This window comes from Netta rufina (assembly GCF_964035555.1).
Source record: "Netta rufina genome assembly, chromosome: 3".
Taxonomy (NCBI): domain Eukaryota; kingdom Metazoa; phylum Chordata; class Aves; order Anseriformes; family Anatidae; genus Netta; species Netta rufina.
Genome location: NC_140125.1, coordinates 46,244,237 through 46,267,814, shown reverse-complemented (window position 1 = coordinate 46,267,814; position 23,578 = coordinate 46,244,237). Strand labels below are relative to the sequence as shown.

General features: G+C 36.6%; 1 protein-coding gene across 2 annotated transcripts in view; it reads left to right on the top strand.

Annotated features, from left to right (window-relative positions):
• Window positions 1-23,578, top strand: part of SMOC2 (SPARC related modular calcium binding 2) — a 145,336-nt gene that overhangs the window by 67,406 nt on the left and 54,352 nt on the right. For both annotated transcript variants that reach the window (XM_084283354.1, XM_084283353.1), the window contains exons 5-7: window positions 14-61; window positions 4,108-4,158; window positions 4,914-4,988. In XM_084283354.1, the coding sequence (XP_084139480.1) occupies window positions 14-61; window positions 4,108-4,158; window positions 4,914-4,988 (174 nt within the window). The remainder of the gene's footprint in view (window positions 1-13; window positions 62-4,107; window positions 4,159-4,913; window positions 4,989-23,578) is intronic.

The window sequence follows — 23,578 nt, the reverse complement described above, 5'->3', positions numbered from 1 at the left end:
TCTGTAATTGCAGGTTCAGTGAGTGAGAAACTGCCACAACGAGAAGGTGCAGGAAAAACAGGTAAATATCTTAGATGGCCGTTAGATAGAAAATAAAATATATTTTAGTATACTGTGTGTACTGTGGGATAAAACACCATGATTTTCTGTAGGTTTAAATTATCAATGAATGGTGGAATAAACTTTGCTTCCCATAGCAGTACTCAGCTATTTTCCCATACTGCTCTCTCTCTTGCCTTAGAGGACAGATTATTCTGTCTGTTTGATAAAGCCAGCATTCTGCAGTCCCAAAATCTTGGAAACTCTAGTCCTCACTTTATGTCCATAGCAGCCAGTGCTTGAGTCATCTTGGACCCAACACTTTTTTCTATAATGTGATTAATTCAACTAATGGGTTACATTCATGGCCAAATGATTGTTGTTCTTAGAGATAGATCATAGTGTATATCGTTGGCAGGACAAAATCTGATGCAACTCCAACATAGCTGGTAGATTTAAATGAGAGAGATATCTGTTCTTTAAACAAAATTAGAGCTCATGCTCTCCAAACACTTAAAAGAATATTAGATTCATCTGAAAATAACACACTAAATATTTCTGCCAGTTGCAGTGGGATAAATTAATTTTAAAGAAGCTAACTCAAATTTGTGCCAATATTAATGACTATCCAGTTTATTCTGCTGTAAATATAATTGATATAAGTTTTACAGTAACTTTTGTAGCTTTGTAATATACTGAACATTTAAATAAACTAATGCACCATTAGGTTAAGAAAATCAGTACTTCTTTAAAGGCTAATAATGACAAGGTACATGAATCAGCAGTGGAAAACTGTTCCTTCAAGTCTTTCTGGACAAACTGTGGTTTCCACTAACCTCATTATGTTCTGGGAAAATTTGCTTTGGGTCAGGACTTTCATTTTCAACTTTGAACTATATGAACTATCCCATATATAAAACTTGTCTGGGTCTTGGAATTCTTTTTTTTTTTTTTTTTTTTTTTTTGACTGTGGGGGCTGAGTTGCTGAAGCCTGAATAGACACTCCTAGAACAAGAAATCGCATATATTTGCATCACATATATTTGTGTCTAAAATGACACAGTTGTATTTCACTCATGCCTTGTTTTTATTCTCCAGCCCAAGCCTGCAGTGCAAAGGGCCGATGTCCTGGTTCTCAGGTGGTTCCTGGCTCTTCTCAGATACTGCTAACATCTCCTCACCCTTCAAAGTCACTGCCTTATGCTTTAAATGAAATAATATTGTCAGTGATATCACAACCTCTTTAAGACTATCACAGAGTAATGAACTTGATCTGCTATTTGAGTTAAGGATCTGTTCTCTTGCCTCATTGTCAATGTAGTAAAAATATTTTGTAGTTCATGTTGCTAGGGCATAGAGGTAGCTTTTGGAATAACCATAAATTTAGCATGCACCCCTTCCTGCCCATCTTCCTTCTTCATGTTGCTGTGGACTAACTGGAGGTGCCACAGGTTGGGGTTCTGATATTGTAACACAGCAAGCTTACGAAAGTTGATGACATTCTTGCTGCTACAGAAGCTACAGAAGATGTGCCCCAAACTTGAGTGGTCTTGGTGACTATACTGTCAAGAGACAGTATAAATGTAGCCTGAGGCAGTCTCTTCTTCCAAGATAAAGACAGACAGACATCCAGTGTGGAAGACAGTTCTTCCACACATACTCAGAGAGAATAACATAGAGGGCCATATCTGTTTGAGATGTGCAGCTCAATGAATGAAAGCTCAATGAAAATTTCCAGTCACAGATTTTGGATGTCAGGAGCACTGTTTGCTTGTTTGCAACTTTGCATGTGAACTCAAACAGCAACAAAGCTTAAAGGATACTTCCTAACATATCTTTTCCCTGTGCCACAGTTCCCACCTCTAGCCAGAGAAAGTATTCAGACTATCTGAAAAGCATAAGTGTTAGGCATGGGATTGTGCCCCTTTTTCTTAGCTGACTGCAGGACTGTGTTCTTGTTAATGGAACTCTGATAATGGAATGGTTTATTTACATGTATGTACATATGTAGTGGTATGCAGGTGCTGGCCAGGAAGTCCTATGAAGTTAACATATGAAATACCTGAAATGAAGATGTACTGCAATGTAGTTGTGGCAGTGTATTGGATTTTGAACAAAAAAAACTCTACGTGCTTCTTCATACTTAATACAAAAGGTTTTTATGAAAAGAGAAGACACTTTCACAGAGAAAATAAATGCCATAGTCCTCTTTCAGATTAAGCGTAGTTCAGGAGCTGTTGTAGCTCCTCCAGTTCTGAAATGAAGTTAAATTAATACAGATTTCCCACACCAAATGTTTGATTTGATGGAGATCAAAAGAAAACCTCTCTCTTTCTTTTTGTTTCCTGGAGGACCTGTGGCCAGTTTTACGATTCAATTGTTAGGTACCTTTTTTATTTTTTTCTTTCTTATTTTTTTTAGAATATATATTCATATTAATAAACTGTGTCTTAAAAGTTGTGCAGTAAATGCTGTTTAAACGAACAGAGTTTGTTGTCAAGAGGATAATTTTGATTGGGCTGATAATTGTTAAAATTGCAGCATTCTATCTGTATTTCACTTATTAACGTAAGAACAAATGCATCACAAACTCAAACTGTATACAGAAAGATGATGATAGAACAATGTCACTTAAATCCCAAACTGATTTTGTGGCAGAGCTCTTGGCAACATTTACCCATCTGAAGGTACAATCTAAAAGTCAGTTTTTTTGAATTACATACTAATTGCTAATCTAAATGCAGGTTTTCATTTTTAATATGCTGGGATATTTGATGTCCTCTCTGAAATTAGTTAATGATCTTATTCCACCACCCAGAGGACAACACAAAATTGCTAGTAGAACTAATGGGAAGTGACAGTCTGTCATGCTATTCGAACGAAGTATCCTATCATTGCATGGACATGAAAAATGAACATTCTTAAAAGAAGTCTTCTTATGGTTTGGTTAAAATATTTTGCAATGAAAACAAGTTTCTGTTGCTGCTGCCCTGCTTTTGTGGAAAGCATGCATGAAAGTTTTCCAGAGTATTTGCTATGAATTAGACTGTAGCCTCCAAAGGGGAAGGTCAGAGTACTTCCAAATCCTCTATGTGCAAAAGAAAGCTTCAAAGTTACCTTCATTTCTAGCTTCTGTGAAAATGTCACAAAAACAACCTGGAAACTATGTTGGTCTGGGATCCAGTTGTGAAACTGCAAGAAATGTTCATAAAACCTTTTCACAGAAGATGCTGTTTACCACAGAGTAACTTGGAGTTAGCTCCATTCTAAAGGAAACAGCAGCTAGAAAATAAGTAACTGGTGTACTAGCTCATTTTTACTCAGTATCTGAAATCATTTTAAATAACAAAACCATAATGAGGTGAAGGTGGGTCTGTCTTTCTCACAGATTGCTAACTTGAATTTTTTTCATACTGAATTTTTCTTTTCCAGTGCTGCTTCTACTATATTTTACTAAAATTATCCACATTCTTTTATCATTTCATCCCTCTTGTTTTGCAGTAATGGTTGATTGTGAATGGATGGAGATGGCTGACTAAAGGATAAGGATAATGCAAAGAAAAATCTGATTCTTTATGAATCTTACCAATAAAATCATCTTGATTGCTAAATACATTCTGCTGTGCAAAAAGAAACTTTCCTTTCATTTTAAGGTGTCAACATATCTGCAACCACTTCCATCTCAGACTGCTTTTGCTTTCACAGGACTTACCCCTTTGATGCATTTATGAATTTCTTCTTTATGAATGCTTATTTGTTCAATTATAATCTATAGGAATCATTAAAATGAAGAACTACTGTCTGGGGAACAACTTGATCACTTCATGCTCTTCAGAGACCCTGCAATCAATTCATCAGCCATAATCTTAAAAGCCATACATTTATAATCTATAGTGTGCAGATGTAATATGTCTATGCTGTACAGTACATATTAATAATGCTTAAATTATTGTTTGTTTACCGGCCGGGGCTATGTGCAAATCATTAGCATCAATCACGTATGTACACTTATTTAGCTTACTCTCATAATTGTAGTCTCCTTGCAAATCTTTTCCATTCTGAATTCAGATGATGTCTCAGCTCCCGCGCTGGAGACTCAGCCTCAAGGTGATGAAGAAGGTAAGCATGGACAGGAATTTTAACAGTGCGATATTAAATTAATGCAATATAGACAATACACCACAGCATCAAATGCTACTTTAGAACTAGGGCACCTGCTGGAGCTGATCAGACTTCCTGAAATTGCAAGAAATTGAAAACTTCTGTACCCTTTTCAGGATAAAAACAGAAGACAGTCAAGTCTTAAAACTTAAAAACAATGAATTTCATGGGGGTAGTATTGAGGTGACACTTCAGCTATGGACTCTTAACAGTAGCAAATTTATTGCGAATACTCAGGGTACAGACAGGTTTTAAACTTGAGCCACAGTTCAGATTAAAACTGTATGACCAAACAAGGAATTTAAAAGCATAAATTCTGTTCTCAGCATATTGTCTAGCAATGTAAGGTTAGTGCTTTTACAAGCATATTTGGATCTGGGAAAATTCAGTGCTCTACAAATAGAAAGCTCAAAGCCCATATGCAATGGTAGTTCTATACTGTGACTATCTTACCACCCAGCGTATATCTCACTGATTTAAAGTTACTACACATTTTGGATCTTTCAAACCTTTGTTTGAATGGAATAAGAAATGAACTATTTATGCCTTTGTATGAATAAAGATTTTACCTGTTCTAATACAGATCAGTATACCCTCTCCCTTTTTAAAATCCACATATCTTTAATACTGATAACTCAATATTATTCAGCTGCTAGTAACTTTTAAAAAACTGTAACATTTACAAACTTTTTTCTGCTGTATTTTTTTTCTAGATATAGCTTCTCGTTATCCTACATTATGGACTGAGCAAGTAAAGAGCAGACAAAACAAAACCAATAAAAGCTCAGGTAAGAAGCTGTGGTGTCCTTACTTTGCAGAGGTCCTGTAAAGAGGCACATTAAGCCTTTTTAGAGCTGAAGCCATTTAAGCAAAAGTTGTTTGAATAACCATTCTGCTCCCACTCTTATCATATGCTAGTGACTGATGATTTAAATCATGATGATTTTGTAGGCTCATGTGGCATGCATTCCTTGTGTATGGAAACATTTTTGGCCAACATTTACTGGGTGTAAATTGCCATTATTCCACAAAGGTCTTTGGCTCACAACTATATGCATCTGTCAGTGGATCTGATATTTATATTTCTTTTCCTCTTTGATTATCTGTATTTTTATCACCTACTTGTATTTTCCTTCATTGTTCTTTTTTTTTTTTTTTTAATTATTATTATTATTATTATTATTTTGATGGTGTGTAACAAGAAGGTACTTGGAAATGGACAGTGGAAGTTACATACATTTGGTGCTAAATCTTAGGAGGCAAATCTGAAAAGAAGTAAGCTCCCATCAGAAACCAGTTATCAGTTAAAAGGAAATTGGAAAGATTGTGTTATATGTGTTTTGCTTACATAAATTATCTGTTATTTACAAACTGATTACCAGTTTAGTGTGGATGAATTATGTTGCCTCTGGAAAAAAAAGTTTAGTTTGAAAGGAAATATTAATGATACAGACTGTTGCTCACTAAATCACCCAAAAGCACACTTCAAATCCAGTGGAAACTGAAGCTGTGCTTTACCTTTAGTACTGTGCTTAAGTAGTTTACTAAATTACTAAACGTCAAACAATCGTAAGAAAGACATTTTTACTAAGAGGTTTATATATTCATTTATTAAGCTATTTTTAATAACAAAGCCATAGTTATTAATACCTTTCCCTCTCCTTGATGCTCTAATAGGCAGCTAGGGTAAGGATTATAAACAGATTATAGACAAGAAAAGCAAACGCTTTCCATGCTGGGGATGTATTCTGTCATTTCCTTAGCTGGTTTTAGCAAGAACATACTTCCTTTGGGATTTCTGTCTGTAAAATAGGTGCATAGAAATATGTAACTTACATGAGCGTTTCTTTCATTTTTACAGTGCTAGATGTATTAGGTAGATCTAAAGCAAGAGTTCTTGAGTTTGCAGTGCTGCTGCAGGAAGTGAAAGCTTAAACGTGCACATGCATAAAATGTTAGGGAAAGAACAAAGAAAAGGTGGGTTTTATTACTGGGAACTTGTAACCTCCAATCTACCTAAGGACATATTTACAAAAGAAGAGACCAGTAGTGTAGTCTGTCTGTATTATGATTGCTAGCTATATGGTCCATTAACATCAAAAGCATGACTGTATTGTATTTGCTAATAGGACTTGCTCACAACAAGTGTAAGATCTCAGGAGTGTTTGCACATGCAACACCCACAGAAGTCAGCAGACACTACATAGTGAGACTTGCTTTTGTCTGTAGGCATATCTGGTGCTCCAGAAGGGCTCACCACTGTCTCTTCCGTTACTTCTCTTATGTATTTAATACGACATTATCAAGCCATATGAATCTAAATGCTAAAAACAATGTGTTAATCAGTTGTGCTTGGCAGTATCTCTCTCATGGATGTCAGAAATATACAGTGAGTCATGTGGCAATATAAGTTGTTCTGATGGCTGAACCTCACATATTCTGTAATCAGGTCTTTTAAGGTCTTGAAAACATTAGGTTAGATTTTCTCCTTATTACCTGTCAGAGTGGTTCCAAGGCTTTGGGGAACATCCACAGAGAAGATTTCTGTGCTGCTATGTGTGTAGAATAGGAAGGACCCCATGAATGAATACAGTGGGTTGTAAACTAACCACGTTCAGATACCTAGGCTTAGGTATCCGATACCAATCCAAGGAATAAATACAGATGTCTTCTTTACTCAGTTTGCTTAGCAATTCAGGTGTGGATATACAAATACAAGAAAGATTTTTAAATGTATTTGTCTGAGAAAAATGAGGAAAATTTATCTGTGGATGTAATATGTTTATAAAACAAAAGATGAAACCCAATTTATTGGTAATCTTCCTTTTTTCTTCGAGTGTAATCCAAATGCTTTCAAAGAACTTCTGGTCCAATTAACACAGTAATTTAGCCCTGCCTGTTAAAAATAAGCAACGTAAGATGATAATGCTAAAAATTTCATGCAAACTAAAAATATCCTATTTAAAGCTGCCTACATTAGTCTGTATTGCTCTTACTTTTTTTTTTTTTTTTTTTTTAATCTGAATACATGTCCTAAGATGTCACAGTCCATAAGGTATGGGCATAAAGAAACTTGTCTAGACTTGAGAAATCAGTTTTCTTAGATTTTTTTTTTTTTTGTGTGTGTGTGTGTGTGTGTGTGTGTGTGTGTGTGTGTGTGTGTGTGTGTTAAGAATCACAGATGACTACATTGCATTTATTGCACTCATCTGGAGTAGTTTGGTTTTGCAACTCTATAACTAACCTATAAATTATAATGAAACGATAAAATTAGTGTAAGATTTTAATTTTTGAAGGGTAAAAAATAATAGCTCAGGAAATTCTACTTTATATTAGTTATTCATTGCCTCCATTTGATTTAAATCAACCAAAAATAATTTAGTACAGAGAAATGACATTTGGAAAATGTACAGATGAAGGGCATGAAATTACTGGATTATATATCCATACTGAATAATGATTTCTGGTGCATATTGTGTTTATTGGTTCAGAGAAACAGGCCTTTGCTGCTTAGTAAAGCTAAGTAAAAGTACAGTGTGGTATTTAACCTATCAGATTTTGATGACAAAATGTTACCCCTGGAAAACAAACAAACAAACAAACAAAAACATTATTGTTGGGCCAACAATAGCTCTGTTTATAGTGGTGGATTTGGCTGTAAACATCTGACTTTCTCTGTTTTAAAACTTTTTTAATTTAGATTTTATTTTTTTCTTTTTGGTCTTTTCAGAATTAGAAAATGTATATACTGGTTGCTAAAATAATACAGTATTTGTGGAGAATGTATTATGCATATATACATATGCCTCTCTGTCTTGGCAGGTATTTTAAGATTTTTTAATTTCTGGACTTCTTTCTAATCTTACACTCCTCATTTCTTCACCCATTTCACAGAAGATATTTGTGTTTTTGCCACATCAGATTGACGAAAATAAGAATTATAGCAACAGCTATCAAAAATAAACTGGAGGTGTTAAGGTGTTAGAAGTGTTAAAAATAAGGTGTTAAAAATAACACCTACATTCAGATGAACTAAATATTGTTTATATATACCACCACAATATCATTTGAAAATCTAGGTAGTGTGCTTTTGGAGCTTTTGTATTTTGTAAAGAACAGAAGACAGAAGGTCTTTGGATTTGGAGAAACCAGACATTTCGGATTCAGCAGTTGTCAGTTACATTAGCTTCAAGGCTAGGAGCAGCCAGAACATAGGTGTAGGCAATGCAGTACATGGCAATGCAGATACCTTCCCATCACCTAACAGGGGATACGGTTTCCTAAGGAGTTTCTCTAACAGTTTGTTGTGGTATCTCTTCCATTGAAAACAAATAGGGTGAGTTTAACTTACAATTATGTTAATGCTTAGAAAATTCTTAAAGTACTGGATGATTTCTAATTACAAATCTGTCCACCACACAAATGAGAATAAATAATGGCAGTATAAAATTTCATAAATCTTGCAAATGCAGGATGCAAAAACTCAACCATAATCTGGAATATGCTTACATATGTGCTTAAGATGATAATATAATTCAAATTAAAAGAGAAAGGGTCAAGTAATGTATCATTGGCTAAGATGTATTACAGTCGTATGCTGTTTCCTCAAAAAATTATTATTGTGGCATTACTAGCACTAAAAATGTGTGTGTTCATTGATTATCTGTATAGTTTATTTAATGAGCATTGTAAAGAGTGATTGAAAAATTTGGGATTTGTTTTGTTGATAGTCTGGTATGACCTAGAAGACAGGAAGAAATTGTCACATTTTTTATACTTCACCAAACTTGATTCTGATTTGTGTGATAAATTTTAAACACACGAAACTGGTGAATAAAAATTGAGGACCCCTGGCAATCCATGGCAGAACTTCTAGACCATGGTTCCACAACCATTCATGCTTCGTCTTCATGCTACTAGTACACCAGTCATTCACATTTCATCTGGATCAGGCACAGACACGTGATCATATGATGTGTTATCATAAAGCTGGCATGTGTTTGTGCCAGCTTTATGTTTATCATCTTTAAGCAGGTGCTGAAAAACAATCTGTAAATGATCCAGCATAAAATAGGGTCAGCACAGAGTCCAGCTGTTAAAATTAACACATCTGTGCAAAAAGTAGTGGGTCATGTGATTATGATTTTTTTTTTTTTTTAATAATCCTAAATCAGAATTTATTGCCTCCTCAAACTATGTCTTTATTGACTTTTAGAGTGTCAACATTACACCTGAATCTGGATGTACCAGTAACATAGAATTATCTTTAGCTTAATTTTTGGCTTTGGCTGTGCACATGTGAAAGCAACATGGAACTTTTTAAAATTTTAAACACAGCAGAGTACTGTTTTACTGCTCCCAATTTACTATAGACCATCAGTTTCAAATATATTAAAATACTTATGACAAGGTATTATCAATTAGCTCAAGAGGGCTTGATCCAACAGGATTTTCATTTTCAAAACATCACATGTATGGATTGCACATACAGTAATTTAGCACAGTATGACTGCACATACAAGTGAAAATAGTACAATGTCTACTGTGAAGATATTCTTAAAATAATAAAATAGGAAATATACAAATCCTGAAAGTGTTTAATGTAACTAGCAAATTAGGTATTTGACTCCATCCCAAACTGTGGGGCCAGTCCTCTTTAATATCTTTATCGATGATCTGGATGAGGGCATTGAGTGCACTCCCAGTAAGTTTGCAGATGACACCAAGTTAGGTGCGTGTGTCGATCTGCTCAAGGGTAGGAAGGCTCTGCAGGAGGATCTGGATAGGCTGGATCGATGGGCTGAGGTCAGCTGTATAAAGTTCAACAAGGCCAAGTCCTGTACCTGGGGTGCAACAACCCCAAGCAGAGCTACAGGCTGGGAGATGAGTGGTTGGAAAGCTGCCTGGCAGAGAAGGACCTGGGAGTGATGGTTAATAGTCGGCTGAATATGAGCTGGCAGTGTGCTCAGGTGGCCAAGAAGGCCAACAGCATCCTGGCTTGTATAAGAAGCAATGTGGCCAGCAGGACCAGGGAAGTGATTGTCCCACTGTACTCAGCTCTGGTGAGGCCATACCTCGAGTACTGTGTTCAGTTTTGGGCCCCTTGCTACAAGAAGGACATCGAGATTCTAGAGTCCAGAGAAGGGCAATGAAGCTGGTGAGGGGTCTGGAGAACAAGTCTTATGAGGAGAGGCTGAGGAAGCTGGGCTTGTTCAGCCTGGAGAAGAGGACGCAGGGGCGACCTTATCACTCTCTACAGGTACCTTAAAGGAGGCTGTAGAGAGGTGTGGGTTGGTATGTTCTCCCACGTGCCTGGTGACAGGACAAGGGGGAATGGGCTTAAGTTGTGCCAGGGGAGTTTCAGGTTGGATGTTAGGAAGAACTTCTTTACTGAAAGGGTTGTTAGGCATTGGAACGGGCTGCCCAGGGAAGTGGTTGGGTCACCATCCCTGGAGGTTTTTAAAAGACATTTAGATGTAGAGCTTAGGGATATGGTTTAGTGGAGGACTTGTTAGTGTTAGGTCAGAGGTTGGACTCGATGATCTTGAGGTCTCTTCCAACCTAGAAATTCTGTGATTCTGTGATTTATCTGCCCATACAGTCTGAATCTGTTGACAAACTCTGCCAGTGAGATTGATTAATATTTGAACATTCTAATATTTGAACACAGTTTTTATTGCCGCCTCATCAGACTGCTTTAAAGCACTTGTACATAAGAGTTTTCTCACGTGGAAATTATGTTGGTTGCCAGTGAGGTTTCTGTTTTGCTAGCTGTTTTGTTTCTCAGATGCAATTGTTCCAGTGGGATCCATGTGCCCTGATCATTCTCTGAAAGTCACCTTCTTGCAAGGGACAAAGACAAATCTTGTTACACACTGTAGTGCTCATGTTCATGACAAAGCAAACCTGGATAATGTCTCTGGACAGTGCCTATCCTGGCAAAACTCAGTTCTAAAGTTAAAGTCTGCATGAAAAAAGCATGCATTTTCTTGCAGTGGAAATTAGTGTAAGAGTTTGTGTGTGTGCCTGATTCTCATAGCCGTTCCTCTCTCAGCATAGGAAAATGAATAACTTACAGACAGGAAAATGAGTAACAGCTCAGTGACTTTGTATTTATTCTCATTTATTGTTGCATTTTCCAGATGTTGCTCTTAATATTGACTCAACAGAAATTATGTGCTGTTGAAGATGTGTGAGCAAGCAAGAAAAAAAAAATAAGATCCGTTACACATTCCTGGTTACAAATGTATTTACAAGCTAGTTAGAAGTTTTCTAAAACTATTTTGAATTAGTCTAAATTTCCAATCTGAAGATTTGAGGTATTAATCCAGTTAGGATTAAAAGGTTATCACATGCACACACACACATACAAAAAGAAAAAAAAAAGATAGAGAAAAGAACACAGGCAAGAGGGGGAAGAGAGTGTCGTAAAAGTTTGTTGCTTCCCTTTTTAAAGCTGAGATTCCTAGCAAGTTGTGTGCTAGTGTGCAGTAGCCTGGCCAATATTCTGTTCTCAACTTTGCTTGTATTCATCATGAAACGAGGGGGAGGTGAGGACTCTAGAGCAATATGTACAGATATGAGCAAAGAGGTATACCCACTCTGAATGCTTTTACACCTGTGCTGGACACAGAAATTGTGTTTAAATGAATATATCAAGTAGATTTGCACAGGAAAATAGCCTGATTGGGAGTGGTTCATTCATGGCAAACCACAGAATTAAAGAATTTCTTCCCTGTTATCACCTAATTTCAGTCTTAATGACAGCATTTCTTTGCGATGGTTGGTGAAGGAATCAGCCACACCCAAATATGGGACTTACATTCCCAGACTGCATTGTAAATACAGCCATAGCTGTTGCTGGAGAAATGAATAACATGGGAATAAGATGCTAAAACATAGGCATCTAAATCCTTTTCATGTGTCTAGACTATCTGAGATATCTGCATGGACTGGGAGATAAAAAAAAAAAAAAAAAAAAAAGGAAGTCTGTTCTCTTCTGGCATGTAGGTTTGATAGTGCAGAGAACCTGGAATGACATTGAATTGAGCCCAAAGTACCCAAATTCAAGCCATGAAAGGTAAGCAGAGGGCAAAGCCATTGATTTTAAATAAGTTTTCAAACATATCAATTTGCTAGTAAGTCCACACAAGAATTCTGGCAATGGTAGCTCAGTCCATTACAAATTAGTTTAATCCCCACTGGCAGTCTCTGCCCAGCTTTGGACAAGTTGACATCCAGGTATTAATGTGAACTGTATAACTTGGGCTTATTTGTGAGTTAATTCCCTATACAAGAAAAGGCACTGGCATTTTCAGTATGACATCTACAGATGAAATATGAATGTTTTGTGATGGCCACACGCCTGGCTTTTAGGTCTTGTGAAACTTGTGGGTGTTGGAAGACATCAGCTGGTAGAATATATGTTGTTTGTCCTGTTATTCCAAAAAGTTGTGCATGGAAGATAAAAAGTGATGAAAGTGTGAGGATGTTGAGTAAGAAAACATGATATAGCTGAAGACTGGAAGCTTCCAGGCTAACGGTATTATAACCTCCTCAGACTCTCTGGATTGTCTCTGGTTGCTAACTCACTAAATGTTTGTTTTAGAGTTCCTGAATGAACACAATTATTTGGAGTGAACTATAATTTTTGGTTTGCATTTTACTATAAAAACAGCATTGTTAAGAAACTGTTGGGATGGAGAAATGAGAGATACTGTCACGTCTCAATATATCACTTATTGTATTAGTTTTAAATCTTTTGAAGACTAGGAAGTAGTTCTGTCTTTTTATTTTTTATTTTATTTTTTTCCTCCTCCATTTTTTGCTATTTTTCTGTCAAGAATCAAAACAGTTTCAGAACAGAATTCTTTAGGAGATGGTTTCGAGATACTCCCTGGCAGCTGAAAAACTGGTGGCTTTGGAACTCATGATTGTCCACACCACTGGGGCCAAGCAGTAAATGGTAGACATAGTTCTTAATGGTGAATTTTTTCTTACTTTTCAGAAGCAGTCTTTAATGAATCCTAGTTTTGATTTAGTAATTACAGAAGGAGAAAACAGTATTCTTCATCTTCTTCATCATCTTCAGGTCCTCCTTTGCTCTGTTTCATTTTGATTGCTGTCTTCTTTCTTCTTCTTTCTTCTTCTTCCTCTTCTTCTTGTTCTTCTTGTTTCTCCTTCTCTTCTTTCTCCTCCTCCTTCTCTTCTTTCTCCTCCTCCTCTTCTTCTTCCTACTTTTCTGCTTCATTTTTTCAAGACCTAAATTGGTAAAGGAAAATTACTGTTTTCTGTCTGTTCTTTCAGCCTGTTCCAAAAAGATAAACTTCTCCAGACCACCCCACAGTGCTTGTATATTACAATACATTCTTAATTTCCAGGCTGCTGGATCATATTTGTAATAGTACTGTCATATCTTTAATAATCCTTTTTACAAGCTTTTTCATTTATCTTTATTTTAATTTTACATATTAGTACAAAACTTTTATAAACATTAAGTTCTGGCATTTTCAGTTTTTTACTCCCACTGCAGGGAAAGATCCTCCCATCTTAAACCATTAAAAAGTAGAGTTCTGTTTTACATCCAGTTGATGTTCTTTATGCTCTGGATGTTCCAGGGTTTTATTGGACCCCCACTGTGAAAAAAAAAAATAAAATAAATCTGCTTTATGCAAGGTTGATAATTTTTATTTTACTGCATGTATTAAAATTTGATGCCAAAAGATACTAATCTTCCCCATTTTTAATTATATCATATTACTTTCTGCAGAAAGTAAATGACACAACAGTCATGTCTGAAGTTCTCCTTTAATTTTCAGACATGCACTCCCCCACCTACACATAGCTTTCCACAGTTTACCAGACATCAGATTGCATAATCATAAAAACATCAATAAGCTCCATAAATCCAATATTGGACATCAGGCTAACAGTCTATATTTTAACAAAAGAGGAAAAAAAAATAGAAAATAAGTAAATCATGTTAATGCAGAGAAACACGCTGGACTAGATCATATCTAAAGACATAATCTTTCTGGGAAATGGATAAATCTTCCAGCCTAGAGAGTCTGGATCTGGCTTTGGCTGTGCTATGATTGCTGGGCAGTATATGTATAAGATAAGCCTTTAAGTGGTTTCCAAATTTTTCAGGCAACTAGAAGTCCATAAGGGTCAACAGCAAGAGATGACAGGCTTTCCATCATCATCCCAATAATCATATAATTAAGAGAAAATGCTGTTCAAGCTATATGCAGAGGTACCTTCCTTTCCCTGACTCCTCACAGTCAATAACCCTTGAAGCAATGGGCACAGACAGTAAGATTTGCATACCTTTGTTGGTGTGGTGGAGGCCAACTTTTTATTGATTCGCTTGCATTTTCTTGAGACAGGCGTGAGCACATAGAATTAGGCATTTCAACCTACAAAATGGCTTCAAAACAATTGTCTTGATTTTTGCTGAAATATGAAGAATACAATACTCTTGAGGTTGAAGTGGTTAAAAATAAACCAACAAAACAACAAAAAAAACAACGCACAAAACAAAACAAATGAAAGAGATGCAAGCAAAGTCAGAGAACCCTGAGAGTCATCTTTTCAAAACTTTAGTAAATTTGTGGTTATGCTCTTGAACAAGAAGAAACCCTGTTTGGAATACAGAAGGTAAAGAAAGTTATTCCATTGCTCTAAGTATATTCATGGAATTCTACCACATTTTGCAAGACTAAAAACTCCATACGTGCTCATCTCTGAGACGAAAACCTCTAGAAAACACTAACCTTACGGTATAACAAAATTTTAAGTTTCAATTCTAATTTTAATCAAAGTGATCCAGTATTCTGGCAAGATTATTCTGGTTTTATAAAGCAGATTAGACTGTTCTGAGGAAAACAGTTTTCACTTTCTTCCAAATGGATCAGTCAAGTGGCTAACTGTACCATTAATTGAGTGAAAAAAAATGTTTTAAAAAAGCCCAAAACATTCACAACAAGATACACCATTGTTAATATCTTATGTGAATGTGCAATTCTGTATGTTCTGGCTGTTCTGTACAAAAGAGCTTTAACTGCTGTTAATGGAAATTCTTTAATGGAAATACTGCCTATAAAAGGACTGGTAGCCATGTAACATGAATCAGCCCTGGCAGTTGTAGCCAAGTTTTCCTGACATCTATGTTTCTGACAGGCTAAATTCATTTCTAGATGTTCCCTTGTAGATCAAGTTAAGGGCAGTCACAGTGGTTTAAATTTGGAGGGATTTTTAGTGAGATCATTTATCACGTATAACTTCCAACTTTCTTATTTGCCAAGCCAAGTATGTCTGAACAAAAATCCTGAAAAGATTGACAGCTTGTGCTACAGTTCATGAACTGCTTAATTATTTTCAAACTAAATTATTGCCCTTTTCCTTTTTTAATGCTTGAAACAATTTCTGAGGATTCATCACTAATGCTAGTATTTTCCATTTGGTATAAAAGCAAAAGAAATTCAGCTTCTACAGGGAATTTTGTGGGAGGAGTAGAATTCACCTCAAAACCTGTGTGCTGGCCATGCATCTGCAATTCAGCTATTATATCAGAACAAGACTTGTCTAAAGCATCTACTTTTATAGGCACTTAAGGGCCCAGGTTGATGCCATCATCCATGGATCCGTTCCCCAAGCATGCTCTTATGCAATGCTTTTCTGTTTGTGACTGGTGTTGAATCTCTTTTCCAAGCAAAGCTACACCAAGGGTCATATTTGGCATGAGAGAACTTGTTCCAGTCAAATTGCATTATTAAAGTACATCAAACTACTTTGAGATCTTTTAATCTATAAGGTGCTGTATATACCTCAAGTATCATATTACGACTGGCTTGCTTCCCTCTTCACTCCACTCTGTCTGTCATGCTCTGTCCTCTCTCTAATAGACTATTCCAGATAAATGCTAGACACCATGTTTTTCCTGTACTCTGCACTGCTGAGAAATAGCATTAGGTATTGTTGCCATAATGCATTAGATTTCTGTGTTACTGGAGAAGAAGCAGTGGTTGAAGAGACAGACCACTGTTTTTCATTAAGCTATTTTTAATACCTGTTTTAGTTTAAGAGCAGCAGGCCAAGTATCTGCATTCAACCACAAATAAAACTGTGTTTAAATAAGATTAAGGCTGTAAATTAAATTTTAGATCTTAGATTCTCTTGGAGTGTTACAAAACACAAGAGAAAAAGAGAGCTAAGCTAAATATCCCAAACTAGCTGAAAACTCAGCCTTCTTTGGAAATAATCTGACTTCTTAGGGCACTTTTTTTTTTTTTTTAAATGCACATTTTAGCTAAAAAATATATTTACAAGTTGAAAATTCAAATCATAAAAGCATACCTTCAAATAGCTGAACAGTTTGTTTTGTCACAAAACGCAAAATTGTGATTTTGAATAAATATATATATATATATATATATTTTTGGTGGTGCTGGGGTCTCCAGGTTTACTACACATCAGGATATAACAGTCTCCCTTTAGAAAAGATGCAGAGATGCCTTAGAGGAGTTATAGACATCTTGGATCATGTGGTTCCCTGGGAAGTTCCACACAAAGAAACAATTGTTTTGGGTTTTTGTTTTTGTTCCGTTCTCATTGAAAATCACTTTTTTTTTTTTTTTTAATGAAAAGTAAATGCTTTTCATAAAGAACATTTTAATTCAAATACCTGGTTTTCCATCAGGCAGTCATAATGAAACATAACAAGCTATGAAAAAATTGTTATCAACACTTAAAACAGTGAGTTACCTTGTTCCATTGTTTTCCAGTGCTATTTAAACTTACCATTTTTGCCATCCCTCAGTGAGTAAAGACAGCTTATCAAAATGGAAGGACTTTTATTGTCCTCTATTTTGATGACTGCTTAAATGTAGCTTTTGTTGGACTGTAATGCATAATAAATACATAATGTCCTCAAATCTTTATGTTTTAAACCATTATCAGAATCCATTTGGACATGTCCCTGTTTTGCAACACACATTTGGAACCAAAACCAAGAGGCTTTCTCTTCCTACCAGAATGAATTAGGGGTTCTTTTCTTTTCTGGAAGAGCTGGTGATATTACGCAAGCAAATAAGGTGACTGAATAGATGACTTCCTTACTTTTTCCTCTCTCCTCATCAAGCTTCCAGTGGCATTCCCCTTCTGACTGCAGTGGTTTCATTACGTGCATCGGTGTGAGTGAAAAGAGGCTTTGTCCCCACTGAAACCAAACCAGCCTGTCCTATGGTCATTTGCTATTAAAACACTGAGCAGTTTAGTTCAAGGAATGATCTGTGGTATCTGTGACTACTTTAGAAATCATGGTTTCATCCCTCCTCACTTTTTCACCCTAGGCTCCATGTGCACTGAGGCAGCCATAAAGCTAATATGTAGTTAGGTTCCTTTAGCACAGTATCTTCTACAATATCCTGTCCCCTGTGATGAGCAGAAAGGATTTTTTGTTGTTGTTGTTGTTCAGGAGGATGCTTCTGTGTTTACATGACAGGTAATGACCTGAAATATCCTTGAATTGTTTCCAAGTGCACCTAGTTAGAGCAGTGCATCAGACTGATTGGTGTTTCATCTGGGAGCAGAGGAGTATAAAGTCAAGTTAAATCCACTTGTGCCTCCAGAAACTGAGATACAGTTTTTGCAAGAAAGCAGAAATTAGTTCAAGGTTGCAAGACCTGTTCAGGTTCAAATCATAGGTCGAGGGTCTGCAGTTCTCCCCCTCAGTCACTAGGCCAAATCTTCAGATTTGTGTTGAGGAAAGCTTCCACTGATGTACAGGGTGGATCCTATCTGATTATGTTTCCCTGTTATTTAATAAATCTACCCACAGACTCCATTACAATGTAGACTCCTAACAGAGGCAGAGCTGTGATTAGTTGTAGAGGTTCATGTCCATCACACTTTGTCATCATACAGCTCACCCTGCTTGCACAAAAGCACTGTGACCAATTACTCTGGCTGGCAAGGAGGTGGGGACCCTTTCTGCTTTACTTACATAACTGGTTCGGAGAGAAGATATGTAAGTACTTTGATCTTGGACATTTCCTGTCTGTTTTTTCCAAATCTCTGACTGTCTAGCTGAAGCCATAATCTTGATAGCTGTTACAGGCCTGAAAAAGGTAACGAAAGAGTTATTCTCATTGCCCTCCTGTTTGGCCGAATAAAGGCCAAGTCCTGCCTAGCTTACAAGACTTATGATCTTAGTGTTGTCGCAGTTTCTAATCAGGTTTTAAAAAACAGTTTAAAATCATTTTTAGGGCATTATTTTTAGTGCCTCTGGGTTGATTCAACAGGGAAGCAGCAAAGCCAAAAATATCAGTATAAATGTCAGTGGTTTGAAAGGTCACTTTTCTCTTTCTCTACCAACATCCCAAGTATGACTTCTAATGTAGTCACACATCCTGTACTTCATCCCTTAAACTAAATGTTTCATTATAATAATAGCAAATGACTGTAGGAGGATATGCTTTAGTTTTAGCAGGCATGAAGCATCTTTTTACTTAGACAAGTGTACATAGGAGTAACTCCACCGTAGCCAGATGGGCAATGCCACTGGGAGCGTGATGAGGAGAGAAGAGAATCAGGAATCAGGCCTATATTTTTTTTCCCCCTCTAAATTGGGACATTAGTGGTACAGGACTGTTGATGTTATTATTCCCTGTCTTGGAAATACAGTGCCTACTCATTTCATTTAGTAGCTAGTATGTGATATATCTGTCTGCCAGATCATTGATAAAAGGATGGTCTACCCCAATACGGCTGCTATTGCATAGCTGGAATTCCTCTCGACTTTAATGGATGTACTGTCAGCGGAAGAGCTGATAGTCCACTTGCATTGCCAGCTGAAAGAGTGAACAAAGCCTAGTATTTTCTCTTTGTTGCTTTGCTGTACAACTTTATTCTCTGTAGACGAGGTGATTTTGGTACACTGAAGTCTTATTCGGGAGTATTGAATATTCAGGAACAGCCTTGTGTATTTTTTAGAAGACTTTGTTAATGGTATTGTGACTTTCTTTAAAAGAAGTCCTTAATCCTGTTAACAATACCACATAGTTGCTGCTAACATCAGCATGAGTGGAGGTAACTGCGTCAGAACTTACGGTTTCCTGTCTGGTCCCATGTTTTTAGGGAGACTCAAGGTTAACAATAGTCAATAATTCTCATCATACTAGTGGCAAAGAGCCAAAGAAGAATGGAAGTTTGTTATGTTAGTTGTATGTGATTTATCCAGCACATGGGATATGTAGAAAACTTTGCAAATCTGCAAAGGAGAAGACAGTGTGATGAGGAGCCGTATAAGGGTCTAGTTGTGCAGAGACTCACTATTGCTCCTGAGCCTCTAATCATCAGGGGTTGGTGCTTAACTTTAGTTTCATGGATTTTGTATAGTAACAAGCATCTAAGAAGGCTTTGTGATGTTTATGGTTTGATGTAGCTGCTGACAATGCAGCATATATAATATCACATAAGTAACAATAGTGCTAGCCTCAAGGATGTTGTGGTGCAGTTACATTTTCTATATGTTTTTCAAAATGAGCCTGTGTCACTTTTGTATAGAACATCCCTTGTTTAGGATCTTTTTTTCCCTATTACAAGTGAGTAAGAAAATTTGTGGGTCAGAATACTACCTTTAAGCTTAATTTGTTGTTTTTCATTATCTATCTTTATTGGAATGTTATGAAAATTTTTCATCATCTTTGTTATCTCTAGTATAATTAATTATCCTCACCATTGGTTAAACAATTAGAATCTACTGTTTTGCTTCCAGTCCTTTCTTTGCTGCCTGTTTTGTCTTCTGTGAATAGCTGATCTTGAATCATAGAATCCTAGGATCATAGGGTTTGGAGGGACCTTAAAGATCATCTAACTCCACCCTCCTGCCATAGGCAGGGATTCCACCCACAACTTCACTGTGAATTTCTCCATTTTTGCCCAGGCATCATTCTTCAATCTCAAATGCTGCTGTTTTGGGGTTCTCCTCCAAAACAGATTTCTCATCTTTCTATTCTTCTACCTTCTCTTTTTGACTGTTGCAGCTAAAGGCAAGAGTGGATACCATGGAATAGGTAGGTCATGGATGTAGGTCATGCTACAAGTTTGCAATCAAAAACAAGCTGATAGGTCTTATGAGCAACCACCTGAATAGTGCAGTGCAATGGATAGGAGAGATACTTTGACTCCTAGATGGAATAAACGTAGAAAAGTGTCATTATCTGTCTACGTAAGATGTCAGAGACCATTTCAGGAGTACCTTATTCAGTTGTGGGATCAGGAGTTGTGCAGCAGTTGTGGTATCCATACTGCATACTAGAAGGATGCCAAACTAGGTGTTTGATCCTGAAGCTAGTGGAGTACGTGCTTATTGTTATAGCATTATCCACAATCAATCATTATCCACTATCAGCATTATCCATAATCAAGGCTGTAAGGGTTTTTGTTTGTTGTTTTTCTTGGGAAGGAATCTTCTGTTTTTTAAATAAAACTCACTGCAAGTGTCAGAACATCAATGGTGTTAGTCTGAATGACTAGTGTTATTACATTCTTGGCCTATATTCTGTGCCAATTTTACTTCCTCAGGATGTCACTGGGGAGATGTGAGCAGCCTACAAAGCATTGTATATGAAAGCATCTGACGTCAGCTACAGCACAGAGACAGCGTGGCTTGATTGCTTACATTCATGGCAGCTAGCCAGTGGCTCCAGGGCTCTAACCCTGACTCTGCTTCTGGGAGGCCTGCTGTAGTCTGGACAGATCAGTGCCAACAGAAGCAAAGGTTTCAGCAGAGATATGCTTGAGATAGTGTCTAGTGCAGGTCAGCTGAATACAGTCAGGAGCTTTACGGACTAATATAGTATAAGAGGTGGAAATCAAGAAAAATAAGCAGACCAGTGGAAATAGTAGCATTTCTGTAAATGAAAAGCCACAGCCTAACTCCTTTTTCTCAGTTTCGATTTTGCATCTAGACTTCCTGCCTTTTGTTATTTTTTTTTTGTTTTCTTTGTTCCAATCATGTCAATCGTGCCATTGGGTTTTCACTCTTTTTTTTTCCTTTCAACTGATTTGGAACTTCAGAGATTGTTCCCTGTCTTTCTGCAAACTGTACCTGCCATTGTATGGTTGCAATAAATATGTATGTAGAGCACAGATAAAGAGAAAGGATAACCATGACTTTGGTGTAAAAGAGAGCCTATATAAAAACTTACCCCTGCGTTATCCCTATTTAAATGAACCTACTTACATGAGCCAAAATTATGTGCCAGTTACTGTGGGATTGTGCCACAGTTATTCACAACAGTGACACGTGGAAAACAGGTTTGTAAATACACAGGCTTGTCCACTCCACATTAGCCTGTGTTTGTTTCTCCTGATGGATGAAAACAGTCCCACTACAGGCCCTTTTGGACTTAATTAATTATGCCAGTGGTTGATTGGTTTGGCCCAGAATGCTTTATAGACAGATTTAATCAGCGATAGCTCCAGTTACAGCAGCTTCACAGCCTCCTGGAAGCATCATGCACTGTGCTTCATTTTGCATTATTTTCAAGCATCAAGTAACAAAGTAAAAAGAAAACAAAGCATACGATATGTAGAAAGAACAGCAGAACTTTCTTCACACAAGCTATAATAAAAACGTTTCCTTATTAGGTGACTGAATGCCAACATTGCTGTTTCCTGTGATGCTGGTTATCTAGAAAAGTTAAATATTTAGAATCTGTTTTATTTGAACAGTTCTGCCAAAGCCTATCCTTTGGATTTTCTCTGTTTGTCATAAAGAGCTCCAAAATAAATGAGGCTTGAGGTAGATATGCATGAGTGTGTGTGTGGGGAATAGTTCTGAAAGGGATGGCAATATTTGTGGGAAATATACTAAGCAAACATTCCAAAAAATAACACTTTCTGAAGCTTTTTATTCTCACACACAATAAATTGTTGAGAAGTATTTGTGTAAGGCTTTTTCCATTGATATGGGTCATTTTTGTGGTAAGTCGAACACTTAAAACTAATCATCTTCTGATCAGACATAAGATACTTCTGATTAACCATAAGACACTGCTTTGTAAAGGATTAAATTAGTCACACTTTAAAATTTTAATTTTACTTGTTCAGAAAACCTTTGACTTTGCTACCATGTGTCATTTAAGAAGCCTTTAAAATTGATCCGTGTATACAACTTTTCTGTTGGTGATCCCTCCTGTGTACAGTGGAATGGCTCCTGCTTACAGGACCAGAAATTATGACCTGGGATTTTCAATATGCTAGGGAGTTTTCTATCTTTCAAAAGCATAAGGGTGTTTCACAATCACACTGTACTTAGCATTATATAAACTTCAGAGAACTTTTTCATTTTGAAAACAGAGATGAAAGTGGGGTGGAATTAGCATTTTTATTTTTAATTCACATTCCCCTTGTTTTTCTCCAAAGTTTGAAAGTAGAGCCAAGCCAAAGATTTGGCTTTACTCTTGAAACCAAAGCACAAAGCTGAGACTTTTAACCATAGCCATATGAGGAGAAAAAAAAAAAAAAAAAAAGAGCTACATAAAACTATATTAAAAAGTTTCTGGAGCTGAAATAAATAGTATTAGAATATTTTTACTGGCTATTACTCTTCCTTGGCTCATCCTCTTTATTGCACATAAAATTTGTCCAAAATCAGTAAGCAGTCTTCTATCAGAATCCTGTGCCTCTCCTGCTATGAATACTGACTTCCTATGTGCTATAGTGTGTTTTAGATATAATGTGCTGAGAGTCAAAGCAAGACCTGTACAGCATTTAGTTTAACATGAGATTCAGACATGTGTGGGGTTAAAGCAATGCAGTTACCTTTAGAATAGGGTTCATGTACACATTATTTGTCTAATCTAATGCTGAGAATAAGAGTTAATGCATTCTGGGAGCAGCGTGACTCAACAGATGATAGCACTTTACAGAATTTGCTTCTGGGTCTATTCAAGGACTTTTCATTGCACAGCACAGTACCTTTAATTAGAGACATGAGCAGTAAATATGCATGCTCATTTTCCACCTGCTTCCTGACATCTCTTTGACAAAGTGAAGAGCAAGTCAGAATAAGAGTGACCAGTTTTGATTCATTTGTCATTTTAATGGTGTAAATATATTCACAGTATTTGTACAATTTTTAAATGCTGGGATGAAGTAGATTTGAAGGATATGTACCTGAGAGACCCAGGGTTGGAATCATTCTACTTAGCCACAGAAGAGGAAGTGGGGACAATAGTAGCATAAACTTTCACTTTATGGTTGTCAGAGTAGCACTCCCTGAAGCACTCACAAGAAGTTAGAATTTCCATTTGAACAGTATATTTAATCTCTGTTTAATCTCTGCTCAGTCTCAGAAGCCCAAATCCTT